We start from the raw sequence: 23,777 nt of genomic DNA, 5'->3' as shown, positions 1-23,777 counted from the left end.
CCTCAGTCATGGTGAAGGAATCAAACTCGGATCGCATCTTGTGTCGGATATGCTCCGTCACAAACTGCTCTCTTATAGTGCTCTTCAACCCGGACCAAGGAATAGCTCCCAGACCCTCAGCCTGGTAATAACCTCTAGCATCCTCCTTGACATTTTGCCACCAAACTGCAGCTTCACCTCTCAGGTAGTACACTACCTGCTCAACGATTATGTCTTCGGGGCACTTAACCATTTCCATGAGAGCTTCAATCTCACGGTGCCACTTCTCGAGTAGCTTTGGTTCACCTAACCCTTCATATGTGGGAGGGTTGAAGCGAGCAATGATGATGCTGAGCTGAGTAGCATCCATCGACTTCTCATTGCCCTTTCCCACATTTTTGAGAGCTTCAAGGAGAGCCTCTTGTTGCTCAATCATGCGAGCAACCTCATCAAGAGTCATCTCGGAAAGCCGGGATCGTGCGGGGTTCTTTTGGGCGGCATTTTGAGCTGATAAGAGATAAAGAAACGTAAGCACAAAAGCCTACGGCTCAAAATGTATCAATCTTCCGCCAAAGGAACACTCGGCCGAGTATACTACAATACTCGGTCAAGTAACGACTACTCGGTCGAGTATCCTAAATACTCGGTCGAGTATTCGACTCCAGTAGCTAACGTCAAAAACCCAGAAACAACACTCGGTCGAGTAAAAACAATACTCGGCCGAGTAGTCACTACTCGGTCGAGTATACCTATTTACTCGGTCGAGTTAGCACATACAGTAGCTATTGCTACTCACTGCCAAACAACACTCGGTCGAGTGCTTGGTTACTCGGCCGAGTACTCCCTACTCGGTCGAGTACCTGCCCTGCTCGGCCGAGCCATACTGTAGACGGGTTTAAACAGTAAAAGTCCCCTATCATGCTTTCCATTTCCCCCAACAAACATGTATCAACAGGAACTTAACGCCACGTTATAAACATATAATCATACAAATCATGCACAAGCTAAATCCGATACACCAAAAGTTCACAAACCCGTCCCCTCAACTATTTCTCAAATCACCAAACTACAAATTCCACATATACATTTTTCGACCATCAATTATCATCAACAGGAACCTTCACAAACATGCACATACAAGACACAACTCTCATCACACTTCCCCATGTGACCGGCTCGAGTTAATGAGGGCCAAATTGCGACTCCGGGACGTCTCCCGAGTCTTTGCGGTAGCTCCAAACAACTCTCCCCAGGTTCATTTTATTTAGACTCCCTAAGTTCATTAGATTCATTTGTTTAGGTGCCGGAATCTTCGGCTCTGATACCACTTTGTAACACCCCCTCATACCAAGGTGCCTCACCAGGACCACCCTACCATGAAAGTGTGTTACCATCTCGGTTACCCGAGGTTATTACATATCGAAAGCGTCTGAACTGAGCACATTTATTAAATACCATAAAGGGTTAAAGTTTACATCAAACCAAAATCCAAAAACTGAAAAAACAATACAACTCCAATGTCTGAAAACTAATGAAATCAAAACTAAGACTCGGACGGTGATGCTATGACTGGTGATGACAACGCTCCCATGACTGCCCCAAGCTCACCACTAGCCATACCTGACAAGTCTGCTCACCATCCCCGAATGGATCACCGCAGATTCCACAAACAACAACGGGGTCAGTATTACTCAAACAATATAAGACAAACAGACGAGATAACCATCTGATCATCCTCCAACCCCAGTCTCCCGATCTCACACAGTAACCGACTACACACCAAAGTGTGTAGCCCTGCCAAATTACCCATCGCAACAAGTAATCCTCGCCGCCAGTGGGTGACCGCAGCCGCTCCCACCTAGTCCAGCTCATCAATGAGCAACTAACAATCCCTGTCCCTTAATGTGCACATCCCCTCCCGTGGCGGGTTCCACGGATGGCGAACTAGGGTGTGAAGCCACTCCCGCAAGTGACTCCACCACAATCAGAATCACACAACATCACAGCCGTCACAACATATCCACACCAACACCATCACCACAACATTCATACTCTGATGATCAGTAGATAACAATATTTACAAAACAAACATGTCTTAACAATGAACAGTAAACTGAGTAGGGAAACCCTACCTTAGCAATCAAAAGTAGCACGAAACTCGGACAATCAGAAAGACTCCTCTACGAAGTCTTCTCCTATACAATGATCACATAACACAATTACACATTGCACAATCCCCCATATTCCCAATTCCATATATGTATACAGTAACCCCGAAGTACACAAACAACATAGAAATAGAACTTACCAACTGTTTTAGCAGGACTTTCCCTGAAATGATCCGGCTTGATTATAAAGTAATTAGGGTATCTAGTTCTGCCAATTAGGGATAAGATTATAGAAGAATTATAGATGGAGATTGAATATAGGTACTGTTATTGTATTTCTTTGATAAGCCGATTACGAATCTTGTATGTAAGTATGAGTATTCAGTAGTGAATAATGAGAATAATGTGTATCCTTTACAAATGTTAAATAATGCTATTTATACTCTTCAAAAATTAACGTTGGATGCCACCCAACGTTCTTCTTGACCGTTTTCAGTTGTTAGCTAGAAAATAGGGCACATTTCCTATTTATCCGCTTGACCCAGTCTTCTTCAACAAACTTCGGCTTATATTCCTTTGCATGATCTGGTACGTGGAAACATACTATTCTTAGAGTTGGACTAGGTCTTCCGTGATAATAGGGCATGTGTATAACTGTCTTGCTTGCTTGCTTGATCGCCGTCTTCTTGGAGAGTTCCATCAAGCTACTTTAATATCATTATCGGGCTTTTCTTCCGGACCTTAACTTGACTTATTTATCCTCTAGTGTTCTTCTCCTGTCAAATAATAACTGTACTTGCCCGGACTTTGGTTGCCCCAATCAGCCTAATAAGGCCAGGCTAGGTTACAATCAGACCAGGCTAATTTGGGCCTAACAATTGCCCCTTGACATTTTACCCGTGCCGGATCAGGCCAGGGGTGAGATGTCAATTTACCGGGCTAAACAAATGAAAAGAATCAGATTTATTCAAGGACTCTTAGACTTCTAGTGATCGTTAAACACTGCAACGGCTAACTGTATGATGTCATCCTGACAGTTTTGCATTTTCTAGGGTTTTTGCACTGTTGCTCCTCCTCTATAAATACGGTATTTGTGATGAATTTATTTTTCATCAAATTTCTTCCACTTTTCTTGCTAAGTTTTCTCTAGAATTCTCCCCTATTTCCCAGGAATTCCAGTTTGCTAACTTATAATTTCTCATAAAATTCATCATTATAAACAAAACATCGAAGGATATGGGAGCCAAAAAGCGTCCTGCTTCCCAGAAAGCTGTTGCTGAGCCTGAGCCCAAAGATATCCATGAGGAAGAGGTGCTTGAAATTGATCCTCCTGCTCGTGCTATAGCCTTTAAATATCAAGACTCTATTTTTTCTGCTCTTCAATCTCTGGATCCTTATTACCCTGAAGAAAACTTATTGAAAACGAACTATGATAGGGTTTTTAGGGAGAAAAAATTAATTCCTGATTCGGCTGAGGTTTGGATTCCTGAGTCTTGTCCAGTCAGAGCCAATTGGGTATCACCTGGTTGGTTTTGTATTTATGAATGGGCGTTCAAAGCAGGTTGTAAGTTACCTTTTACTCTTTTAATGATTGATACTATTCGTGCTATGGAAGTATCACCTTTCCAAATCATGCTAATGGTTTGGAAACTTGTCCATTCTATTGAAAATTTATGTGCTAAGCATAGTCTTATAATTACTATTAATGATATCAAGGCAGTATATCATATGAAAAATCCTTCTACTGGTCGTTTTAATTTGAGAATTAAGTCAAAAATGTCTCCATTAATTACTAACCTGGACTCTGGAGATGATAAAAGCTGGGCGAAGACTTTCCTGTTTATCCGGACTGAGAGCCTGAGGTCATGCTTTAATTATTTGAGATATCCTCCTTTGGAGAGTGGTAGGTTTCCTGTACTCTTAATTTGCAATATATATTAAATGAAATTAGTATATTTAATTTTTACCTGTGCATTTTATGGTAATATTTGTAGCTCCTGATTGGAACTTCGACCCTCTTGACGAGGATGGTGTTTCAAGGATAGAGGATTTTCTTTCTGTTCCTGAGGAAGAGAGGGCTTGGCCTGCCAGTCTAGGCAGGGATTTATTGCCCCGGTATATGAAGACCAAGCTGAGTGTGGTCAAAGTACCCAAAGGCAAGCCTAGCTCCACTGCTCTTTCCTGTATGTCTTCTATATGTCTTTATGTCAATTGTTGTCTTCTTATCGCTTCTCTTCTGATATTTATGTATATTCTTTATATATTCAGTATTCGGGTCTTCTGCTAGGTTGGCCAGCTTAACTGCAAAAGATTTAAAGGCTGGAGTGGCTAGGATTGCTGAACAGTCCAAGAGCCAGGAGGCTAGTGGGAGTGATAAGACACTTGACATTTTAGTTTCTGATGTCTAGCCTCCCCAGGATCCACCCAGGCTAGTATCACCGGAGGTTGTTCAGGCTTCCAAAAGGAGGAGGGAAGATGTTATTCCTGAAAAGGAAGGGAGAGAGAAAAAGCATATTCAAGCTCAACCAATCAGGAGTGTCAAGCAAGTGTCTGCTAGGATGGACGATATGGATGCTGCCCGGGCACATATAAATGAATTTTCTGCTAGTATGAGCGGCCAGCTTTTATCTGCTAATACCCTTGATTCTTCTACTAAAGTGGTTTCTATCTTGTCTTCTCTTGTGACAAAGTCTGTTGAGCTTGCTTCTCAAGCTAAGGAGGTTAGTTGTAAAGGGATATTTTAACTGTTATGTGTTCTTTGTGTTGCTTTATATTTGGCTGATTGACTTTCTTTTGTTTCTTGTAGGGATTGGATGCCGGGTTGGCTACTGCTTGTCAGCTCAGGGATGCCCATGCTAGGGTTTCTAGCTTGGAGGAGAAATTAGATAAAGTTAATCGTGACTGCACACATCCAGGGGTAATGAGGTTGTACTTCAATCTCAGCTGGGGTCGGCTAGAGAGGCATCCAGGGCTGCTTTGGTTTGTGAGGTGGCTGCAAAAATCCGACAAGGTTGTCAGGCAAGAGTTGGAGGCTGTAAGGGAAGAGCTGAAGACTGTCAAGGAAGAGCTGACTGCCGAGAAGCAGGCAATGCAGGATCAGCTGAGGAAAAATGAAAAGCTCGGTGCTGAAAAGGAGATAGTGGAGGCGCGGCTTGCTGATGCTGCTCAGTATTTCTTTGGAAAAGGTCGGGTTGATGCTATGAGGGATCCGGAATCTGACCGGGCTAATTGGGATCCGGATCGGGATGAGACAGCTCTGGACAATCAGTATCCTGATTTGGCCAATATGGGTCAAGAAGAAGAAGTGGATTCTCCTCCTTCCAAGGAGGAATCTGGTGATCAGGAAATGGTGGATGGTTGTGAGTCGGTTACAGGTTCGAAGCCTGCTTAGATTTGTGTTTTTCCTTTTCGTTTTGGCCCATCCAGGGGGGATGTTCCTGGAATGAATATTTATTAGGTATATTTTGGCCCATCCAGGGGGGATGTTCCTGGTATGGATAATTATTAGGTATGTGGTAAGGCTAGCTTTTTTGGATGAATATTTTGTTTCGGTTTTGAATAAATATTTGGTCTTTGTTGGTTTCTTTTTGCGTTTTGATAAGGTACATTTATAGTGTTGGATGTGTACTGTATCTCGGCCGATTATTTATTTGGATCGGGCGATTTTGTCTTTGGATCTGGCCAGTTCATTGTATTATGGGTGGGGTTGTTGCCTGTTTGGAGGGCTTATGTCCCCTGCCTGTCTGGAGGGCTTATAACCCATATATGTTATACAAGCCAGGAAAAGATTTTCCAGATTTGTATATTAAATTGAGCTTAATATTTTAAGGCCTGTTTTTGCAACTGAAAGTTGGGTATCAGTTGGATATCAGTGGGGTGGCCCCCAATATTTAAGATTTGTTTTAAGTAAAGTGCAGTATGTAAAACAAATATTGAAGATTCTACTCGGTAAAAGGAAATATGACAATATTGACAAGTACTTGGGCACATAATGGAAAGAAATTATACAAGGCATTTATTCATATAATGGCAAGTATTATAAGGTTCCGGAAGGGCAGGCCTCTTTCCCGAGAAGTCATCGTAAAGTGTGTGTGAATAATGCATTCCCGTTGCGCTCAATAATCAATACAATAAGGGGTCAAAGCGTCCTCCCCATGGTATTAGAATCCCCCGCCCTATGCGAATCTCCCTTCTTTTAAAGATCATATACGCAGTATAGTATAATACAATAAGGCTAGGGACTCCTTTCTTTTTTTATTGGATGATGGAACCTTTCTTCTCATGATCGACTATGTAAACTCGGGCAAAGCAAAGGTTCGAACAGGATGGAGGTTAGTCAAAAACAACTCTCTTTCTTTAGGGTGGGGCGGCGGGAATAGCTCTTGACGCATCAGCAGGGATCTTTGTTCCGAATGCTAGCCTGATGTTAAAATTCCCGTCCCCTGTCTATGGGCTTAGCTTAGGCGCCGAACTATCACAATGGATAGAAATAGGAGGAATAGGTCTTGGCCAAACGGGAATTTCATAAACCAAATTCCTTAACCATTCCGCCTCTTTACCGGCCGCAGCTAAAGCAATGAACTCCGACTCCATAGTCGAACTTGTTATACAAGTTTGCTTCTTAGAAGCCCATGAGATAGCTCCTCCACCAAGCAAGAACACCCATCCACTAGTAGATGAATGATCCTTCATGTTGGTGATCCAACTAGCATCGGAATACCCTTCTAAAACCGAAGGAAATCCGACATAGTTCAAACCATAATCCATGGTTTGCTTCAAGTACCTCAATACAAGTTTCACCGCAACCCAATGCTCAAGGCTAGGATTACTTGTGTATCTACTCAACTTGCCAACGGCAAAGGCGATATCCGGTCTTGTGCTTGTATAAACTTCTCCTGGGACTCATCCAGTTGTAGACCTAAACCGCTGTAAAACAGGGAAAAGAGATTCTGAAACCTATTAGCCTGCAGCGCATTCTTATATATGTAATTATGTTTGTCCCGTACGGAAATGAGGTTTAAAGTGTGGCGTCTCGAGTCATTGTCTAAGAATAAAAAAAAGTGGAATCATAAGTCGCATTTAGTCTTTCCCCATCTCGTTCTTCAAGTCAGTTTCATATCAGGCCAGGCAAGAAATGTTAAGATAAAAATTATACCTGGACAGGGAGATATATTTTATATGTGAAATAGTTTTAAGTGTGAAATATTCCAAGCTCTTGGGATCATTTCGCCATCCAGGGTTTGATCTATAATCTCCCTGGCCGACTATTGAGTCAATCAGGTAGGGACCTTCCCAGGTTTGGGCTGAAGGAAATGTAGATCTATATACACTAAGATACTCATATATGTTGAAATTAAGTTGTCATAAAATTAAATACGGATTTTATGCATGCAAACAATATGTAAAATAGAGGAGAAATCATGTTCTTACATTGGTGATTTCGGTTTTATTGGGCACAAAAGAAATCTCCTTTTCTTTTGTTCTTGTGCTATCCTTAAATGGAAGAACCAAGATCCAAGTATAGGATCTCTCCTTAGGATTAATACCCAAAGCTTACCCTTAATATAATTAATATTACAAGAACTAGTATAATATTAATTAGTAGAAAATTGAACCAAAAATATTTATAAACACTTAAATATTTCGGTTTATAGAGAGAAGAAGAGGAGGATTTTTATTCTCTCTAGAAATTGTATTTTGGATGAGTGTTTTGTAAATGAATACACTAAAACATTTTAGTGTTATTAGGTAAAAATTAAGAGAAAAACCAATTGTTTTTCTCTCTTAAAAACCGGACAAGGGGAGTGGGAGGGGAGCCAATGCATGCACACATTTGTCTTCACAATGAGTAGTAGGGTTGCATGGCTACTAAAGCAAACAATCATTATGTTTACCTACTAATTAAACAATTAATTAGCTTAATCCTCCTCTTATTATTTCGGTCCATTTGATAATATGGAATCCATATTATTTTTGTCAATTGTTTTGTTATGTATTTTTAACATATTAAAAATCAACGTATTATCAAAAATACGTCACATACAAAAATCGACTTAGTAATATCATAATTACTTGTACCAAAAATTTTACCAATTTATAAATCACAACAGATTGTATTAATAACAATTCATTCAAATTTAATTGTTACATTAAACAATTATTTCATCCGAGTAATTATACAATTTGATTACTCAGACCGTATCTCATTTAATCACATTTCAATTTGATACGTAAATTTTACTTCCAAAATCGTCCGTCAATTTTCAAGTAATTTAATTAACTCGTAACATTATACGATTAATTAAATAATCAATTAAGAGTGTTGCCCTATAGGTATGACCTAGGGGTCAATCGATCACCACCGTCGCACGAGTAATGTCAAACTCTAGTCACCAATCATTACCGATATATGTTGACCGATTGTGATAACAATATTACTTCCCAATTGTATTCTTTATAATGAGATTTAAACATGTGATCATTATGATCAACAGTCGTGATCGCATTATTGTCGGAGGACACATATTCCAACAATCTCCCACTTGTCCTCGACAAGTGTGCGTCACCAATTCTCTTGTCCTATTACTATCTCCCACTCAATGCAAGGTGTCTTTCAGGTCGTACTTGCAAGTGATCATATCGAGAGTGGTTTCCTCGATCTGGAGAATAACTGATTGACCGGACTTATCTATCATAGATACTTTCCGAGCGTGGCCACGCATTTCCAGTTCATTACTCCTCGAGTGGCCCTGAGATATTGTTATAACCCTGACTAGGGGTGGACAATTCCTATCGCACTCATTCCCTTCGACTAGCCACAGCCATCATAACCCAAAATATGCCCATTTGACCCCATTTACGAAGGTCGTAGTAACACAAATCAAAGTTAATCTGAAATTGTGCCATCTTAGGTGAATAGTCTTTAGTCAAAAGAATCGACTCATTTGAATACTATAGTAGCTCTTGCCACGACCAGGCTATATAAATTTGCCAGAACTCTATAAGCGGTCATTAGGCCCGACAAAATGTTCCTAACAGTCTGCCTATGTGATCGACTAGTCATCTCACATGACTCTATGGCACTTGAACTTGCCATCAATCGCATCACACTCTAGTCACTTCGAGACGTCACCTCATATAAGTAACTATGGGCAAAAACAATGTTAATCCATGTTCACTTTAACGGGGTTCAATTGTCTCTACAACCCGTTTGGATATAACAATGTACAAGGTGAGTTAATAATAACTCAAACGACAAATGTCGACATCACACTCGGGTAGTCAATATCATATTACAACCTTGTGATGTATATCGTAAGTGTAAACACTTATTGATTGTAATAGAAGTTTAACATGCCATGTGTCCATGTGTTCAAACTTCTTACACTTGCAATTTCCTTCACATTCATGTTCTCTCTCATAGCATGAATCTTACCAAGTACACATCAAGGTTCCCGACCTTGGTTTTGGTTCTTTAACTTGAAAGAACTTTCTTATCGACTATCACATAACGAACGAATTTGTGATGAATGAAATAACTTGTACTGATCAAGTATTCCATCCACACACAATGCACTAGGTATATATTTTGTAGAATCTTGTAACAATTTGTCAAGATTATTAGCTTAGCACTTCTCACAAGTCCTAGCTTAACTAGGAAAGATTATTTTTGAATAACTTCTTATTCGACCAAGCATCTTTCCAAAACTTCTTATTTCTCTTTCTAGGCTTGTAAGATTTGGGATTCTCATAAATCCTTACATGTGCTCGGACTTTCTATAATATGTGCAACCTCTTATCACATAATGGAGTATTCCGTCAAACACCGAAATCGCTCATCGGATTCTACTTGAGAATTCATGACGTTTCTATTATGGCTTACCAATCAATCATCATGCTCTTATGCATATGATTTATAATTGGACATGTACATGATCATTCTAATGGCGGAAACATTAGTTACTAATAATCATGAGATCAACCGTTCATAGATTCAATGAACGACCATGACTGCTAATGGCAATTTCATTTTCATCTATATGAATAACCTATGTGAATGTTGATACGAGGTGTATCTCTTAATACTAATCCAACATCCCTTGATGTAATTGGATTTATCATTGTCCATTTTCATCCAGAATTGAAAACTCAAATGCTTCTTTATGAAAGAAGGTATTAGCTCGTCATTATTTAATGAGTGATGAGTCGTAAATATTCAAAGGATGATAGCTCCCACTAAATTCCATGTCTTCACATGAGAATTTCCTAACTCCCACTCAATTCTACACATATCGAAATTGACTTCTCAATCGAAATTTATTCAAGAATTGAAATATAAATTGCATTCCCAAGTTATTAGGATAAAACCATATATGTTCCCGTCATATCCTTTCAAAATACCTATTTTGAAGTGGTCTCATCTTAACCTTACGGAAAGAGATTTTAAATCTCCAACACACTCATGTCATAATGATGTGTAGTAATGTCATTATTCAAATATAAACAATATCTAGAATACGTCCTTTTGGAAGGAGGTTTAACCATTTCATAGTGAGGTTAAGCAACGACATTTGCGTGGTTAAAACTTTGGCCATTGAAGATATCGGTATATCAATATTTGCAACTCGATCATAACTAGTATATTACTATGATTCATTTAGGCTCTTAAGTAAATCTCAAGGTTGAAACTATTGGTCAAATGTTTCATAAACTTAGTCAAAAACTTGTTAAGACTTTACATTAGTCATTTTTCTTCCAAAACTTTCTTTTGGTCTCCTCGTGTAGTTATCTTGAGAATATTCTCTTATGATTACTACACTTGGTCTCTTTAGTCATATAGAACTAACTTGAGACCATAGATCTCATCTATTCGGCATAAGTTATAAGAATAAATATACCTTCATTCAAATCATTCTCTCTTGCGTAGATCTTCATATACACAAGTACACAATTTTATCTTGCCTTGTGTGTTGTGTCCTCATTTTTCTCCCACTCTATCTTTAGAATAAATACACTAAACATTGAAAGATAGCATATGAGACACAAATTAATGATGTTGAAGTATAAGGAGAACTATCTCATAGATAGACTAATAGTTATTGATTTCATATGTGTACTTGGTGGTTGACATTCCTTTAAGAGAGTTCATAGACTCAAAATCGCTTCATAAATGATCATACACAAGCCTTAAGCATGTGGACATATAATGAAACCCGTCATTATATTTGTCTATTAGATCACTTTAAGTGACTAATCTTATGTTTCAAAGTGCAAGCATTTAAAGATGAATTTTAGAACATAAAAGGATAAATGATAAAACGGGTGACTTGGGTTGCAAACCAAGTCACCATCATCCAAAATACAAACCATTATCCAAAATACCTTTCCATGTCAAACATGGAAACTTAAAGTTCTAAAAATCCAAAACATAATCTTAAAGACAATGAAAAGCAAAGCTCCATAAAAGCTATCCTTAGCTTCTCCATGGTTTCTTATGCTTGCTTTTCCTTTCCCTTGTCTTTGCTTGGTGGAGGCCCTATTTACAATAAAAAGGGAGATACATTATCACAACTTTGCATCATAATACCATAGTTGAATTAGAAACATAAAAGAAGGTTAGTCATTTACCTACTGGAGTGATCTTTCCAGCTTTGATATCACCAAGGTATTTGGAACAATTTCTTTTCCAATGTCCCATGCCATTACAATAATGGCATTTATCAAGAGGACCCTTCATGACTTTTGAGGTGCTAGCTTCATTAGGCTTAGCTTTGGTGAATGTGGGAGCTAGCTTCTTGCCCTTTCTCCCATTCTTCTTGAACTTCCCCTTACTTTTAGTGCTTATGTTAAGCACATCCTTGGGAGGGTTCACATTTAACCCCATGTCCCTCTCGGCTTGCACAAGTAACTTGTTTAACTCCTCAAGAGACACATCCTTGTCTTGCATGTTGAAATTCACCCGGAATTGCACATATGCCTTGACTTTGGACAAGGAGTGTAGAATCCTATCTACGATGAGTTCTTTGGGGATTTCAACCTTTTGAATTTTCAAGGTCTCGACAAGCTCCATGAGTTTGAGCACATGAGGGCTAACCTTTTGGCCCTCTTTGAAGTCGAGATCAAAGAATGCCGCGCCGCCTCATATTGGACGATCCGCGGAGTTTGTGAAAACATGGTCACAAGTTTGGAGTAAATCTCATTAGCATTGCCCATTTTAAAGGCTCTCCTTTGGAGGTCCGCCTCCATCGCAAATATTAAGACATTTTTCATTGCGGCGGACTCCTTTTGGTAAGCCTCATATGCTTCCCTAGTGGCCGCGGTGGACCTAGTGGATGGTTCGGGTGGAGAGGCCTCGGTAAGGTAACGAAGCTTGTCGTCACCTTCGGCGGCTAATTTGAGTTGGGCATCCCATTCGGAGAAATTTGACCCATTCTTTTCAAGTTTACATCGATCCATAAAGGATCGGAGCCATGACGAACTAGCGAGAGGTGTGGCATTAGGAGTTGGTGTTGGTGTTGCCATTTGTTATGAAAAAGAAGTGGTCTACAAAACAAAATATAAGGAGTAAAACAATTGTCGTTTTAATAATACTCGTAAAAATGTATGATTTAAACAAGTTTTATGCATTTTTCTAGTGACCTCTACCCAACTAGATAAATGATTCCAAGACCCAAATTCATATCGACTTAGGCACGGTAGGGCCGATTCATCCTTTATCAATACAACTTGGTGGATTAACGTTTAATCGATTCTACTTTTAGAACTCTTGGTCGATAATATTACATTAACAATTATCTTTAGCCCAAAACACATCCGACAAGGGCACGGTGGGGCCGATACATCCCTTATCAAAAACTTTTGTTGAGTTCAATCCAAATTTCGAATAAATGTGTCCATGATCCAAACCCACATTAACTTGGGCACGGTGTGGCCGATACATCCCTTATCAACATGAATTCGGTGGATTAACATTCATCACCCACTTCCCCTACGTAACAAGGTTTGTACCCCGGTGGGGCCGAGCGCACTCCCTCGCGAAATAGGTTTTCATGGTTTCTACTATTTGGTAAGGCTATGTCTCAATTAATTGTTTTAGCGAGAGGTCATGTCAATTTATTATCTATCACGTTTTAAGTGAACTAAAGCGGTGAACTACGATAATTTTAATTGACACGGTCGATAAACTCGATAAAATAAGGATGCATGTTTTAGTTATGGCGATTTAGCGATGCATGTGACATAAAATAAAATGCAAGCATAAAGATAAATAAATCCTAGTATGGCCTTTCCTAAAATAGAAAAACTATTTAACTATTACATATTCGGAAACCAACTCCATTGGTCCCTTGATCTTCGGTTGTGGCACGCATCTCGAGGTAACACCGTCTTTATGTATCGCCATTCTTGAAGAAATCCGTCTTTGGGAACTCCGGAATGAATAAAATTACATAATAAATTACATAATTTCCTATTATACATTTGTAACTAAAATAAAAATAAATCTATTAAATTACAAAACGGTGATACGAGATCACAATAAAATTACAACCGAATCGATATTCCCATACATTTCGGGAAATACCAATTAAAATCTAAGGCCATACTAAGTAAAATTACATAATTCAAAATTACATAAATTAAAATTATGACAATCATAAAGGAAAAATGCAGCATTATAATATGTATTAACATGCTTAATTTTATGCTAAATCGCCTTTAATTAGCCAATATCGTATATTACTCGGTTTTTACGGATTTGCGTGATTTCAACATTTTATAATCACAAAAATACATAAACTCATATTTATGCATAAGTTAATTACCCTAACCTCTTAGGACTCAAAATTTAGTCTTCACTAAAAATTTGACCATAATTAACCCATATTTTATAAAATTGTTCATAAATGGACCAAAAATTACAAAAATAAGCCATAAACTTCAAATAAATCCCAAAATTTCAAATAAATTTGAAATTTGAAATTTAAATTCATGAACATTCTGGAAAAATACCATGACACTCATAATGTTCAAAATCTTAGGTTAAAAATTTCGAAATTTTTCCGGAAAAACAATGTTGCGGTTTATCGATTTTTAATAAAATAATCATAAAAACATGGAAAATTTATTTTCATTAACTTTTCAATTTTAGATCTGAAAAAGATAATAAAATGCAACATTAGACGTTTTTTCTAAGTCATAGATTATGTTTTATTAATTTTTCACTAATAATGTCACTATTTATGCTATTTTTCTACAAAAATCCATAAATCATGCAAAAAGACTTCTTTATAGCCAATTATTTTACACAGATCTTGTAAAATTGCATGTGACAACATATTAATTTTCTATGACCAGATTCGAAATTTAACTCATATTAACCTATTTTTCACCTAAATCCGAATTTAATAATGAAAAATCCATTTTTCGAGCATAACAAGTCCAAAAATTATGAAAATTTACAGGTTATCTCAAAATAGTATATGTGACAACATATACAAAAATCAATGAAAAATTCGAAGTATAGCTAATTTTAGACCAAAAATGACATTTTTACTCATAAAATCATATTTAAATGCCATTATTGTATAATATGAACAATAAAAATCCGTAAAATTAACCAAAATATCCTAAAACATTTTAGGACCAGAAATATTAACATGCATGGATTAATTTTGTGATATCTCATAATAACACAAATTTTACAAGTTTTATTTGTTATTCTTATAACTCGGAAAAACTTTTAACCGATTTGCATGCAACCAACCGTGGCTCTTGATACCGATTGAAGGAAATGTAGATCTATATACACTAACATACTCATATATGTTGAAATTAATTTGTCATAAAATTAAATACGGATTTTATGCATGCAAACAATATGATAAAATAGAGGAGAAATCATGTTCTTACATTGGTGATTTCGATTTTATTGGGCACAAAAGAAATCTCCTTTTCTTTTGTTCTTGTGCTATCCTTAAATGGAAGAACCAAGATCCAAGTATAGGATCTCTCCTTAGGATTAATACCCAAAGCTTACCCTTAATATAATTAATATTACAAGAACTAGTATAATATTAATTAGTAGAAAATTGAACCAAAAATATTTATAAACACTTAAATATTTCGGTTTATAGAGAGAAGAAGAGGAGGATTTTTATTCTCTCTAGAAATTGTATTTTGGATGAGTGTTTTGTAAATGAATACACTAAAACATTTTAGTGTTATTAGGTAAAAATTAAGAGAAAAACCAATTGTTTTTCTCTCTTAAAAACCGGACAAGGGGAGTGGGAGGGGAGCCAATGCATGCACACATTTGTCTTTACAATGAGTAGTAGGGTTGCATGGCTACTAAAGCAAATAATCATTATGTTTACCTACTAATTAAACAATTAATTAGCTTAATCCTCCTCTTATTATTTCGGTCCATTTGATAATATGGAATCCATATTATTTTTGTCAATTGTCAATATGTCACATGTCACATGTCACATAAATTTGTTATGTATTTTTAACATATTAAAAATCAACGTATTATCAAAAATACGTCACATACAAAAATCGACTTAGTAATATCATAATTACTTGTACCAAAAATTTTACCAATTTATAAATCACAACAGATTGTATTTATAACAATTCATTCAAATTTAATTGTTACATTAAACAATTATTTCATCCGAGTAATTATACAATTTGATTACTCGGATCAGTATCTCATTTAATCACATTTCAATTTGATACGTAAATTTTACTTCCAAAATTGTCCGTCAATTTTCAAGTAATTTAATTAACTCGTAACATTATACGATTAATTAAATAATCAATTAAGAGTGTTGCCCTATAGGTATGACCTAGGGGGTCCACTGATCACCACCGTCGCACGACAGTAATGTCAAACTCTAGTCAGCCAATCATTACCGATATATGTTGACCAGTTGACAGTAACAATATTACTTCCCAATTGTATTCTTTATAATGAGATTTAAACATGTGATCATTATGATCAACAGTCGTGATCGCATTATTGTCGGAGGACACATATTCCAACAGGGGCCCAATTTGCCAGCATTCTTCTCTTTTGTGTTTTGAAAGACTTTTCTGAGGACAAGGTCTCCTACCCTGAATACTCTAGCTTTGACGGTCTTGTTGTAGCTTTTTGCAACTCTTTCTTTGATATCTTCGCCAATCTAATCTTCGGGCCGCATCTCTTAGCTCTTCCGTCAAGTCCAGGTTATCCTCCATTAGAGGTATATTGCTTGTTATCATATTCAGGCTGCATCTGGCTGATGGAATGTCGACCTCAGCTGGGATTACTGCTTCACATCCATAGACCAAGGAATAGGGGGTTTGGCCTGTGGATGTTTTAGGCGTGGTTCTGTCAGCCCAGAGGACCAAGGGGAGCTCTTCAGCCCATCTACCTTTCCTTCTTTCTAGCTTCTTCTTTATGCAACTGATTATTACTTTGTTACTAGATTCTACCTGGTCGTTAGCTTTTGGATATCCTGGTGTGGAGGTTACCAGGTTGATGTTCCATTGAGCACAGAAGGTTGCTGTTCTTTTTCCCACGAATTGCGTGCCATTGTCGCATACTATTTCAGAGGGGATGCCATATCTACATATGATGTTGTGTCTGATGAAAGCTATGACATCCTTTTCTTTGACTTGCCTGTATGAATCAGCTTCTATCCACTTGGAGAAGTAGTCAGTCATTGCTAGCATATAAACTTTTTGCCCGGGTGCTTGAGGTAGTTTCCCTACTATATCCATGCCCCACTTCATAAATGGCCAGGGTGCGGATATAGAATGTAGTTCCTCAGATGGCTGGTGGATATATGGTCCGTGAATCTGGCAAGCCATCCATTTAGAGCTGAATTCCAGGTAATCGGCCCTCAAAGTGGGTGATCGGTCCGTTTCGTGTTCACAATTGAATAGATGTTGTCGCTGGGTCACGTCCGAATCAAAACACAATTTATAGCTTCACAAACAACTCTACAATTAGTAAAGAGGCAAGTAAAGGTCGGATCCCAAGGGACGGGAATTGAGATGAGATTTCTATTGAAACTAGTGGTGTCTTTGGGGTGTCACAATTTGGGTTGATGTAGAAGGTCACTAACTAAATAGCAATGAAAGTAAATAAGCAAGATGAAATAAAAGGGTTGTAAACAATTGATAAAAAGCACTAGGGTATCATGGGGTCATAGGGGAATCATGGGAATTGATCATACAAACATGTTCTCAAATTATAAGCAAGCAATTATTGTTGTGATGGATTGAGTTGGGTTATATCTTACAATCCTAGGAAAGTTTGGGTCCCGGAGCCGAATCGATTAGATTGGACAATACCTACAAGTCGACTTAATCTTTCCTACTCAACAACATGCATGGTCTAATGAGACTCGAGTTGGTTTATGTCTTACAAGTCTCATTGAAAAGAGAGGTGATGGGTAAAAAAATGCAAGGATTCATAGGCTCACATTTCATCAAACATAACATGTGCATGAGTTGAGATCAAAACAAGCAAGCAAATAAACCATGAAAGCATATTAATTTAAGCATGAATCATTCCCCATGTTGGTTTCCCCTAATTACCCATTAACCCTAGCTAGGTCACTACTCACTCATTATCATGTTGATCATGCTAGCAAGGTTGTCAATCATACCAACAAAATGAAACATGATGAACAAATGAAAGTAATTAACAATAATTAAAAGGGATTAAGAGAATTATACCTACTAATGATTCCAATAATAAAGCAAAGAATAAAAGAAGTACTTGATGCTTGATTGAGAGGTTGTCAATCTCCCAATAATAACCCAAATAATCTTCAATTACCCAAAATAAAGGATGAACAAAAGAGAGATTAAGGAAATAAAACTTGTATTAAAACTTGATTAATTGTTGATTACAATACTAAAGAGGGATTTGATTGATATTAACTACTCTAATAATTGATAAGAAGAACCTCCTCTTCTAATTAGACTAATGGGGTATTTATAGTGGAAATTAGGTGGATGCATTAGGGTTAACTAAGGGCTAAACTAGTAATTACACTTTTTAGATTGAGCAGGGAGAAGCCGGTATTTTTCGAAGGAAGGGCTTCTTTCTTTAAAGCTTGAAGAAACGGATTCGTGCTGGGCTGGAATCCGGGCGTATTGGTGTCGGGACGGGCGGATTGTAGCAGGGGAAGACGGGCGTCTTCAAGGGAATCCGGGCGGATTCTGGTGGCTGCTTACCCGGGCGTCTTTGAAGGAAGACGCACGGATTGTGCTGTGGAGGACGGGCGGATTCAAGGCAATCCGCTCGGATTGCTGCTCAGCTTTGTTCCTTCTTCTTTTCTTCCCTTTTCTTCATAAAATCCTTGGGGATTTCCTTGGGGATGCAAGGATCCTTTCTCGTCATTGCTCATCTACTATCATATGTACAAAGGCCTTCTAATCTTGTCTCTCCTTGATGCTTGGTCATTGAATTCAATCAATTTAGTCTTGTTTTGCCATGAAAATGCAAGATTTGCACTCCTTTCCTACCAAGGGATCAAAATCTCAAAGAATATGCAAAACAAAGAACTAAAGACAATAAATGACCCAAGTATGCACTAAAAAGCATGGGAACAAAGCTAATTCGGGGGCTAAATATGTGCTAATTATGGTCACATCAAATATCCCAAAACCGAACCTTTGCTCGTCCCGAGTAAAGAGGTGACAAAGACTAGGACCATTATTTAAACTAACCTAATAACATAGCCGATATGAGACAATTAGCGGGTCTCACTCCGCCCCTTCAACTCACAACAAGACAACCATGAGGTAGGATGCCTTCTTGCAAGGCAAGGTGGGTCTTGCCAAAATGGCGACACATCCAAACATTAAGCACACAAAATCAAATAATGGATGCATCTACAAAAGGAATAGCCACTTCCTCATCAAGTGGCGGAGGCAACTAAGAGAGAACAAATTTAAGAGCATATAATCCTTCACAAATACTAGTTCAACAAATTACTAAGGCTAAGAGGATGGCACTAAATAACCTCCAAATGGTGTTAAACTAGACTACTTTCGTCCTCAATTTCCAAATGCTTTCGTCAAGAGTGATCGGATGGTGGTGGAATGATGATCCCTATGATGCTAGTAGCATATGACATGACAAGTCTCGAATTCTCTACAAAAGTAAAGGTCATGGATCGTCCCAAGCTCGACAAAGTGGCTTGACAAAAGGCTTTTTGGGAATGAAATGCTCAAATCTTTATAAACAAAGGGTGGATATGACTAGTATTCAAAATTGTCCTCATTTAACTTTCACATTTCAAAAATTTGAGATGGGGTTTGTCCCTTCCGGGCTAGTGTCCTTTGCTTTCGCCAATCGCTTATTAGGCAACCGGTTAACCTCTAGACAATAGCTTTTCGGGGTGATAGTCACTCTGTCTCTGGGCGGTTGAATTCACAACCGTGTGGGGGCCCAATTCAATGGATCCCTCTCCAAAGCACATCGAAGTGGTACGCCTCCATCAGGTTTCCTTGGCAATAAATTACTTCCACATAACAAAATTTTCGAAATGAGCACTTCAAACTTATTGATAGAAAGTAATTTTGGGTTGCCTTACCACAAGGTCAATCAAGGTCACCTAGACAAGTTAACCAAGTCCACATCGCATCACGGGGTTGGATAGGTGACTCACATGCAAACCCTTGACTAGGCTTTGGGTCATGGGTCAAAAGACACTAGTATGACACAATCTAGGGTGTTTTACAACCATTCTAGTAGGCAAAGTCTTAAGTTGAAAAAGTATTTGTAATGGATTAGTTGCTCTTGTCAAAGTTCTCAATTAGGCACTTTCCAAAATATTTCATCTAAATGCAACTATATGCCATGATGCAACTATTATATACATCCTAATGCAAGTGATTCTATCAACTAATATGACATATAAACTAAATGCAAATCCTAAGTTCACATTGTTATACCGCATCAATCAAAATAAAGCCACATAGTCATTAACATAGAGAGGAAAAAGGAGATTGGAAAGATCATACCATGCGGTCTTCATGATCCTCATGTCTCGGATGTGGTGTAGTCAATGAATGTGAACAAGGATAGAACAAACACAATATATAAAACAATATATACATAACTACACTACCAAAGAAATAAACATGTTTTTGGGTTTTTCAATTTTCAATTTTTTATGGTTTTTTCGAAATTTTTCAATTTTTTTGGATTTTTGAATAAAAGTTAAGTTAGAATTCTCCATCCCCACACTAATATGGGCATTGTCCTCAATGGCCAAAATGATGGGAAATTATGCAAACATAATGCATGATTTCTACACTAAATGCAAGCTACACTAATCTATACTACATGATGCATGGTTTTTGTTTATGACGGAGAGGATAATTTAGATTACCTCCCGTTGTGTATGCATTAACTTCCCCAAACCGATCTAGACATTATTGCTAATGTCCTAAGGATGGGTGTAGTTCATGCACACACTATGCAATGCATGAAACTAATTTTGTCATTTTGGATTTTGAAAGGTGGGAGCAATAAAATGAGAACACCTCAATGGGGCCGAGGTGTTAGTCATCAATGGTGCTAGGACTACTCCAACAATGATCAAGATTAATAAATAAAACAAAGAGAGAAATAGACAAACCTCAAGAGGGTAGGAGCCTCTAAAGCTTGCTAATCTTCCATCATATCATCATTACCATCACCTTCCTCACAAGAAGTGGTCTTATCACCACTTTCTTCTTCACTTTCTTCTTCACCTTGCTCATCATCCTCTTCTCCTTCTTCACTAGCTTCTTCATCAATGTTATCATCAACCTCTTCATTACCGACAACCTCATTATCACCCGGAACAACCCTAGATGCACTCGGAAAGAAGACTTCCCTATCCGCCCAACTAGGCAAAGGACATGATGGGTCAAGTAGTCCTTGCCTAGCTAAATGTAAGAGGTGTGGATATTGGGCTAAGTAAGCATTTTTCCGATCCTCGAAAGCTTGCTTGTGCATCTCTTGCATGAGAAGAGTCAAATAATCATTTCTTGCTTCAACACCTTCCGGCTTGAACTCTTGGTACTCGAAAGGGTAGGGTGGTGTGACAATGGAAGAGGAGGGCATTTGAACTTCACCCTTTTGTTGTCGGATAATATACTCGGCCTCTTTTGATAGGGGAAGTAGATAGTTGGTCCGGTGGACACTCAATCGACAAATCTTTGAAGGCAAAGTGAAAGATCTAGCCTCACTAGTAAGCCATTCATACTTGGTGTCAAGAGGGTTATGGGTAACCCACTTGTACTTGTATATCATAGTATTAATATCAATGAGATGACCACCCTCTTTCGCCTTATACTTGTTATCTTTGTTGAAGTTTGGATCAAAGTATTTAGCTAGGATAGTGACTAGGCCTCCATTTACAATAACGGTGGTGCCTTTCTTCCCACAATCAATATTTAACCATCTATCCACCAAAAGCCTTAGAGAGTTAAAAGGCTTGGTGAATTCCCTTCCAATGTTCAAAGCCGACTCAAGAAGAACAAAATCGAGTTTGGTGAAATGGTTGGTGTCTTTTCTTGCAATGATGGTGTTCCCTACGAAGTTGTGCCACACTCTAATGCCCGGATGGTGGACTAATAGAGCGCGACTAGCATGAAAGTCTTCAAATTTCCTTCCGGAAATCGCCTCCCAAAGAGGGTCAGGGTCATATTTGCCAACATTATTAAAATAACTCGGTGAATAACTAAGACCCAAAGCTTTACCCATTTCCTCAAAGGATATGCGCCTACTAACATTAGCTAGACGAAACTCGATGGTCTCCATGGTCTCAACCTTGTTAACTTTCAAAGAACTCAAAAATTCTAAGGTAAGGGAGGGGTATGTCAATTCTTTTGATTCAAACAATTTCTCCAACCCCATGGCTTTGAAGAAGGCTCTAGTTTGCTCAAGGACACCCAACTTTTCTAAGGTATCTTCACAAATAAACTTGGTGGATAGGAATGATTTCCTAGCAAACTTAGCAAAAGTGTCCCTATGGGATTTGGAAATGAAAATTACCTCCGGATAATTTGAAAGTTGAGCAATTTCCGGAGTAGAAGATGTTGTTGCTTCCATGGGAGGTTTTTGTTGTTGCACTTCCAAGTTTGGGTTAGCTACCACCATAGCCAATGCTTTCTTTTCTTGAAGACTCTTTTGTCTTGATGAGAGTGCCTTTGCCTTTGGTGCCTTTGCCTTTGTTGCCCTTGTTGCTCCCTTAGTCCTTGCCATTGATGAATAAACCAAGAAAAGAGTGAAAAATCTTCAATTTCTAGTGCACCCAAATCGATTTAAAGATGAAAGGCTTTGCCTTTATGAATTCAAAAATTGACTCAAAGGTTGAAGATTTTGTGCTTGGTTTTGATTTTTGTTGAAAGAGGAGTGATTGATTTGTTGTTAAAAGGATGTTTTGATTTGATTTTGGTGAATGTTGTTGAGGAATCTTGTTTTTGTAATGGAGAGGATGAGGGTTTTGAGGGTTATGAGTAGTGTTATGAATGAAGGAATGAAGAAATGAATGTGGGAGGGGGTTTATAAAACCCGAAAAATTTGAAATGCAGGGGCAAGACGGGCGGTTTCTGCTCGGGACACCCGGATTTGGCCTTTTCTGGGTTGGGAAAAACTCGCCTAAAGACGGGCGTCTTTCAGTGAAGACGCTCGGATTTGCAAACACGGGACGGGCGTGTTCTACAGAAGACGGGCGGATTCCTTCACAGGGATTTTTCTTGTTTTCTTCAGCCAAGAAGACGGGCGTCTTCCTTTCAGGACGGGCGGATTTTTAAAGACGGGCGGATTCGAATGCAGGACGCCCGGATTCGCTGACAGTCAGATATTTCAAAAATTCAGCTCATGTTGGATGGGCGTCTTCTATTCAATATGCCCGGATTGCCTGAAGACGGGCGGATTCTCCTGAATCCGCTCGGATTCGACCCCTTTGTACCCGGATTCAGTTCCATCCGTGTACTTTGCATATCCCTTGACATTTTTCCATTCTTCTTCATATCTCGTGTTCTACATTGTGGGGGCACTACTAAGGCATGGATAGCCTAGGCAATTGCCATCCCCACACTAAGCTAAAGCACTACACATTAATTGAAATTATTAGTCCCTCCCTCACTTCTCTGAAACATGATAATTATCTTGATCAAAGTATAAAAATCCAAAAATAACAAAAATGCAATATAAGAATTGAAATGCAAGTTAGGGAGTTAGAAATATTTACAAATGGTGGTTTAGGGAGGACTCCACCAAACTCTCATTCTTGATGAGATGTCAAGGGGGCATGTTCAAGGTGTTGTTGATGTTGCTCAACACCTTGAAAAAGTAATCAAACGCTTGTTCATTATCATGATAGAGGTCTTCAATAGACCTTGGCCCTTGTTGTCGGTCTTGATCGATGGCATTACCAATGTAGGGATTAAAAATCCCTTCAAATTCGTCGTCCCAAAGACCACATACTTCATTAAGTTGATCATTGAAAATCTCTTGATTTGATGGAGACAACTTTCCCATTTCCTTTTCTTGGCCCATAAGGCCATCTTCTTCATTGCTTGTCTTTGGTGAGCTTTGCAAGCTCTCTTTGTCACAATTCACTTGCTCTTTGAATGGGGCATCTTCAATTTTCTTCTTTCATTGGAGTTCCGACTTCTTCCTTCATCCTT

At 38.3% G+C, this 23,777-nt stretch overlaps 1 protein-coding gene across 1 annotated transcript in view; it reads left to right on the top strand.

The window, feature by feature from the left end:
• Nucleotides 1–3,323: 3,323 nt before the first annotated feature.
• LOC141628752 (uncharacterized) overlaps nt 3,324–23,777 on the top strand; it is a 34,204-nt gene continuing 13,750 nt past the window's right edge. Inside the window, exons 1-5 of the mRNA XM_074441849.1 lie at nt 3,324–3,423; nt 4,082–4,202; nt 4,552–4,807; nt 4,927–5,004; nt 5,098–5,226. Coding sequence (XP_074297950.1) covers nt 3,324–3,423; nt 4,082–4,202; nt 4,552–4,807; nt 4,927–5,004; nt 5,098–5,226 — 684 coding nt within the window. The remainder of the gene's footprint in view (nt 3,424–4,081; nt 4,203–4,551; nt 4,808–4,926; nt 5,005–5,097; nt 5,227–23,777) is intronic.

This window comes from Silene latifolia, chromosome Y (genome assembly GCF_048544455.1).
Source record: "Silene latifolia isolate original U9 population chromosome Y, ASM4854445v1, whole genome shotgun sequence".
Taxonomy (NCBI): Eukaryota; Viridiplantae; Streptophyta; class Magnoliopsida; order Caryophyllales; family Caryophyllaceae; genus Silene; species Silene latifolia.
This window is presented reverse-complemented; position numbering and strand designations above follow the sequence as displayed.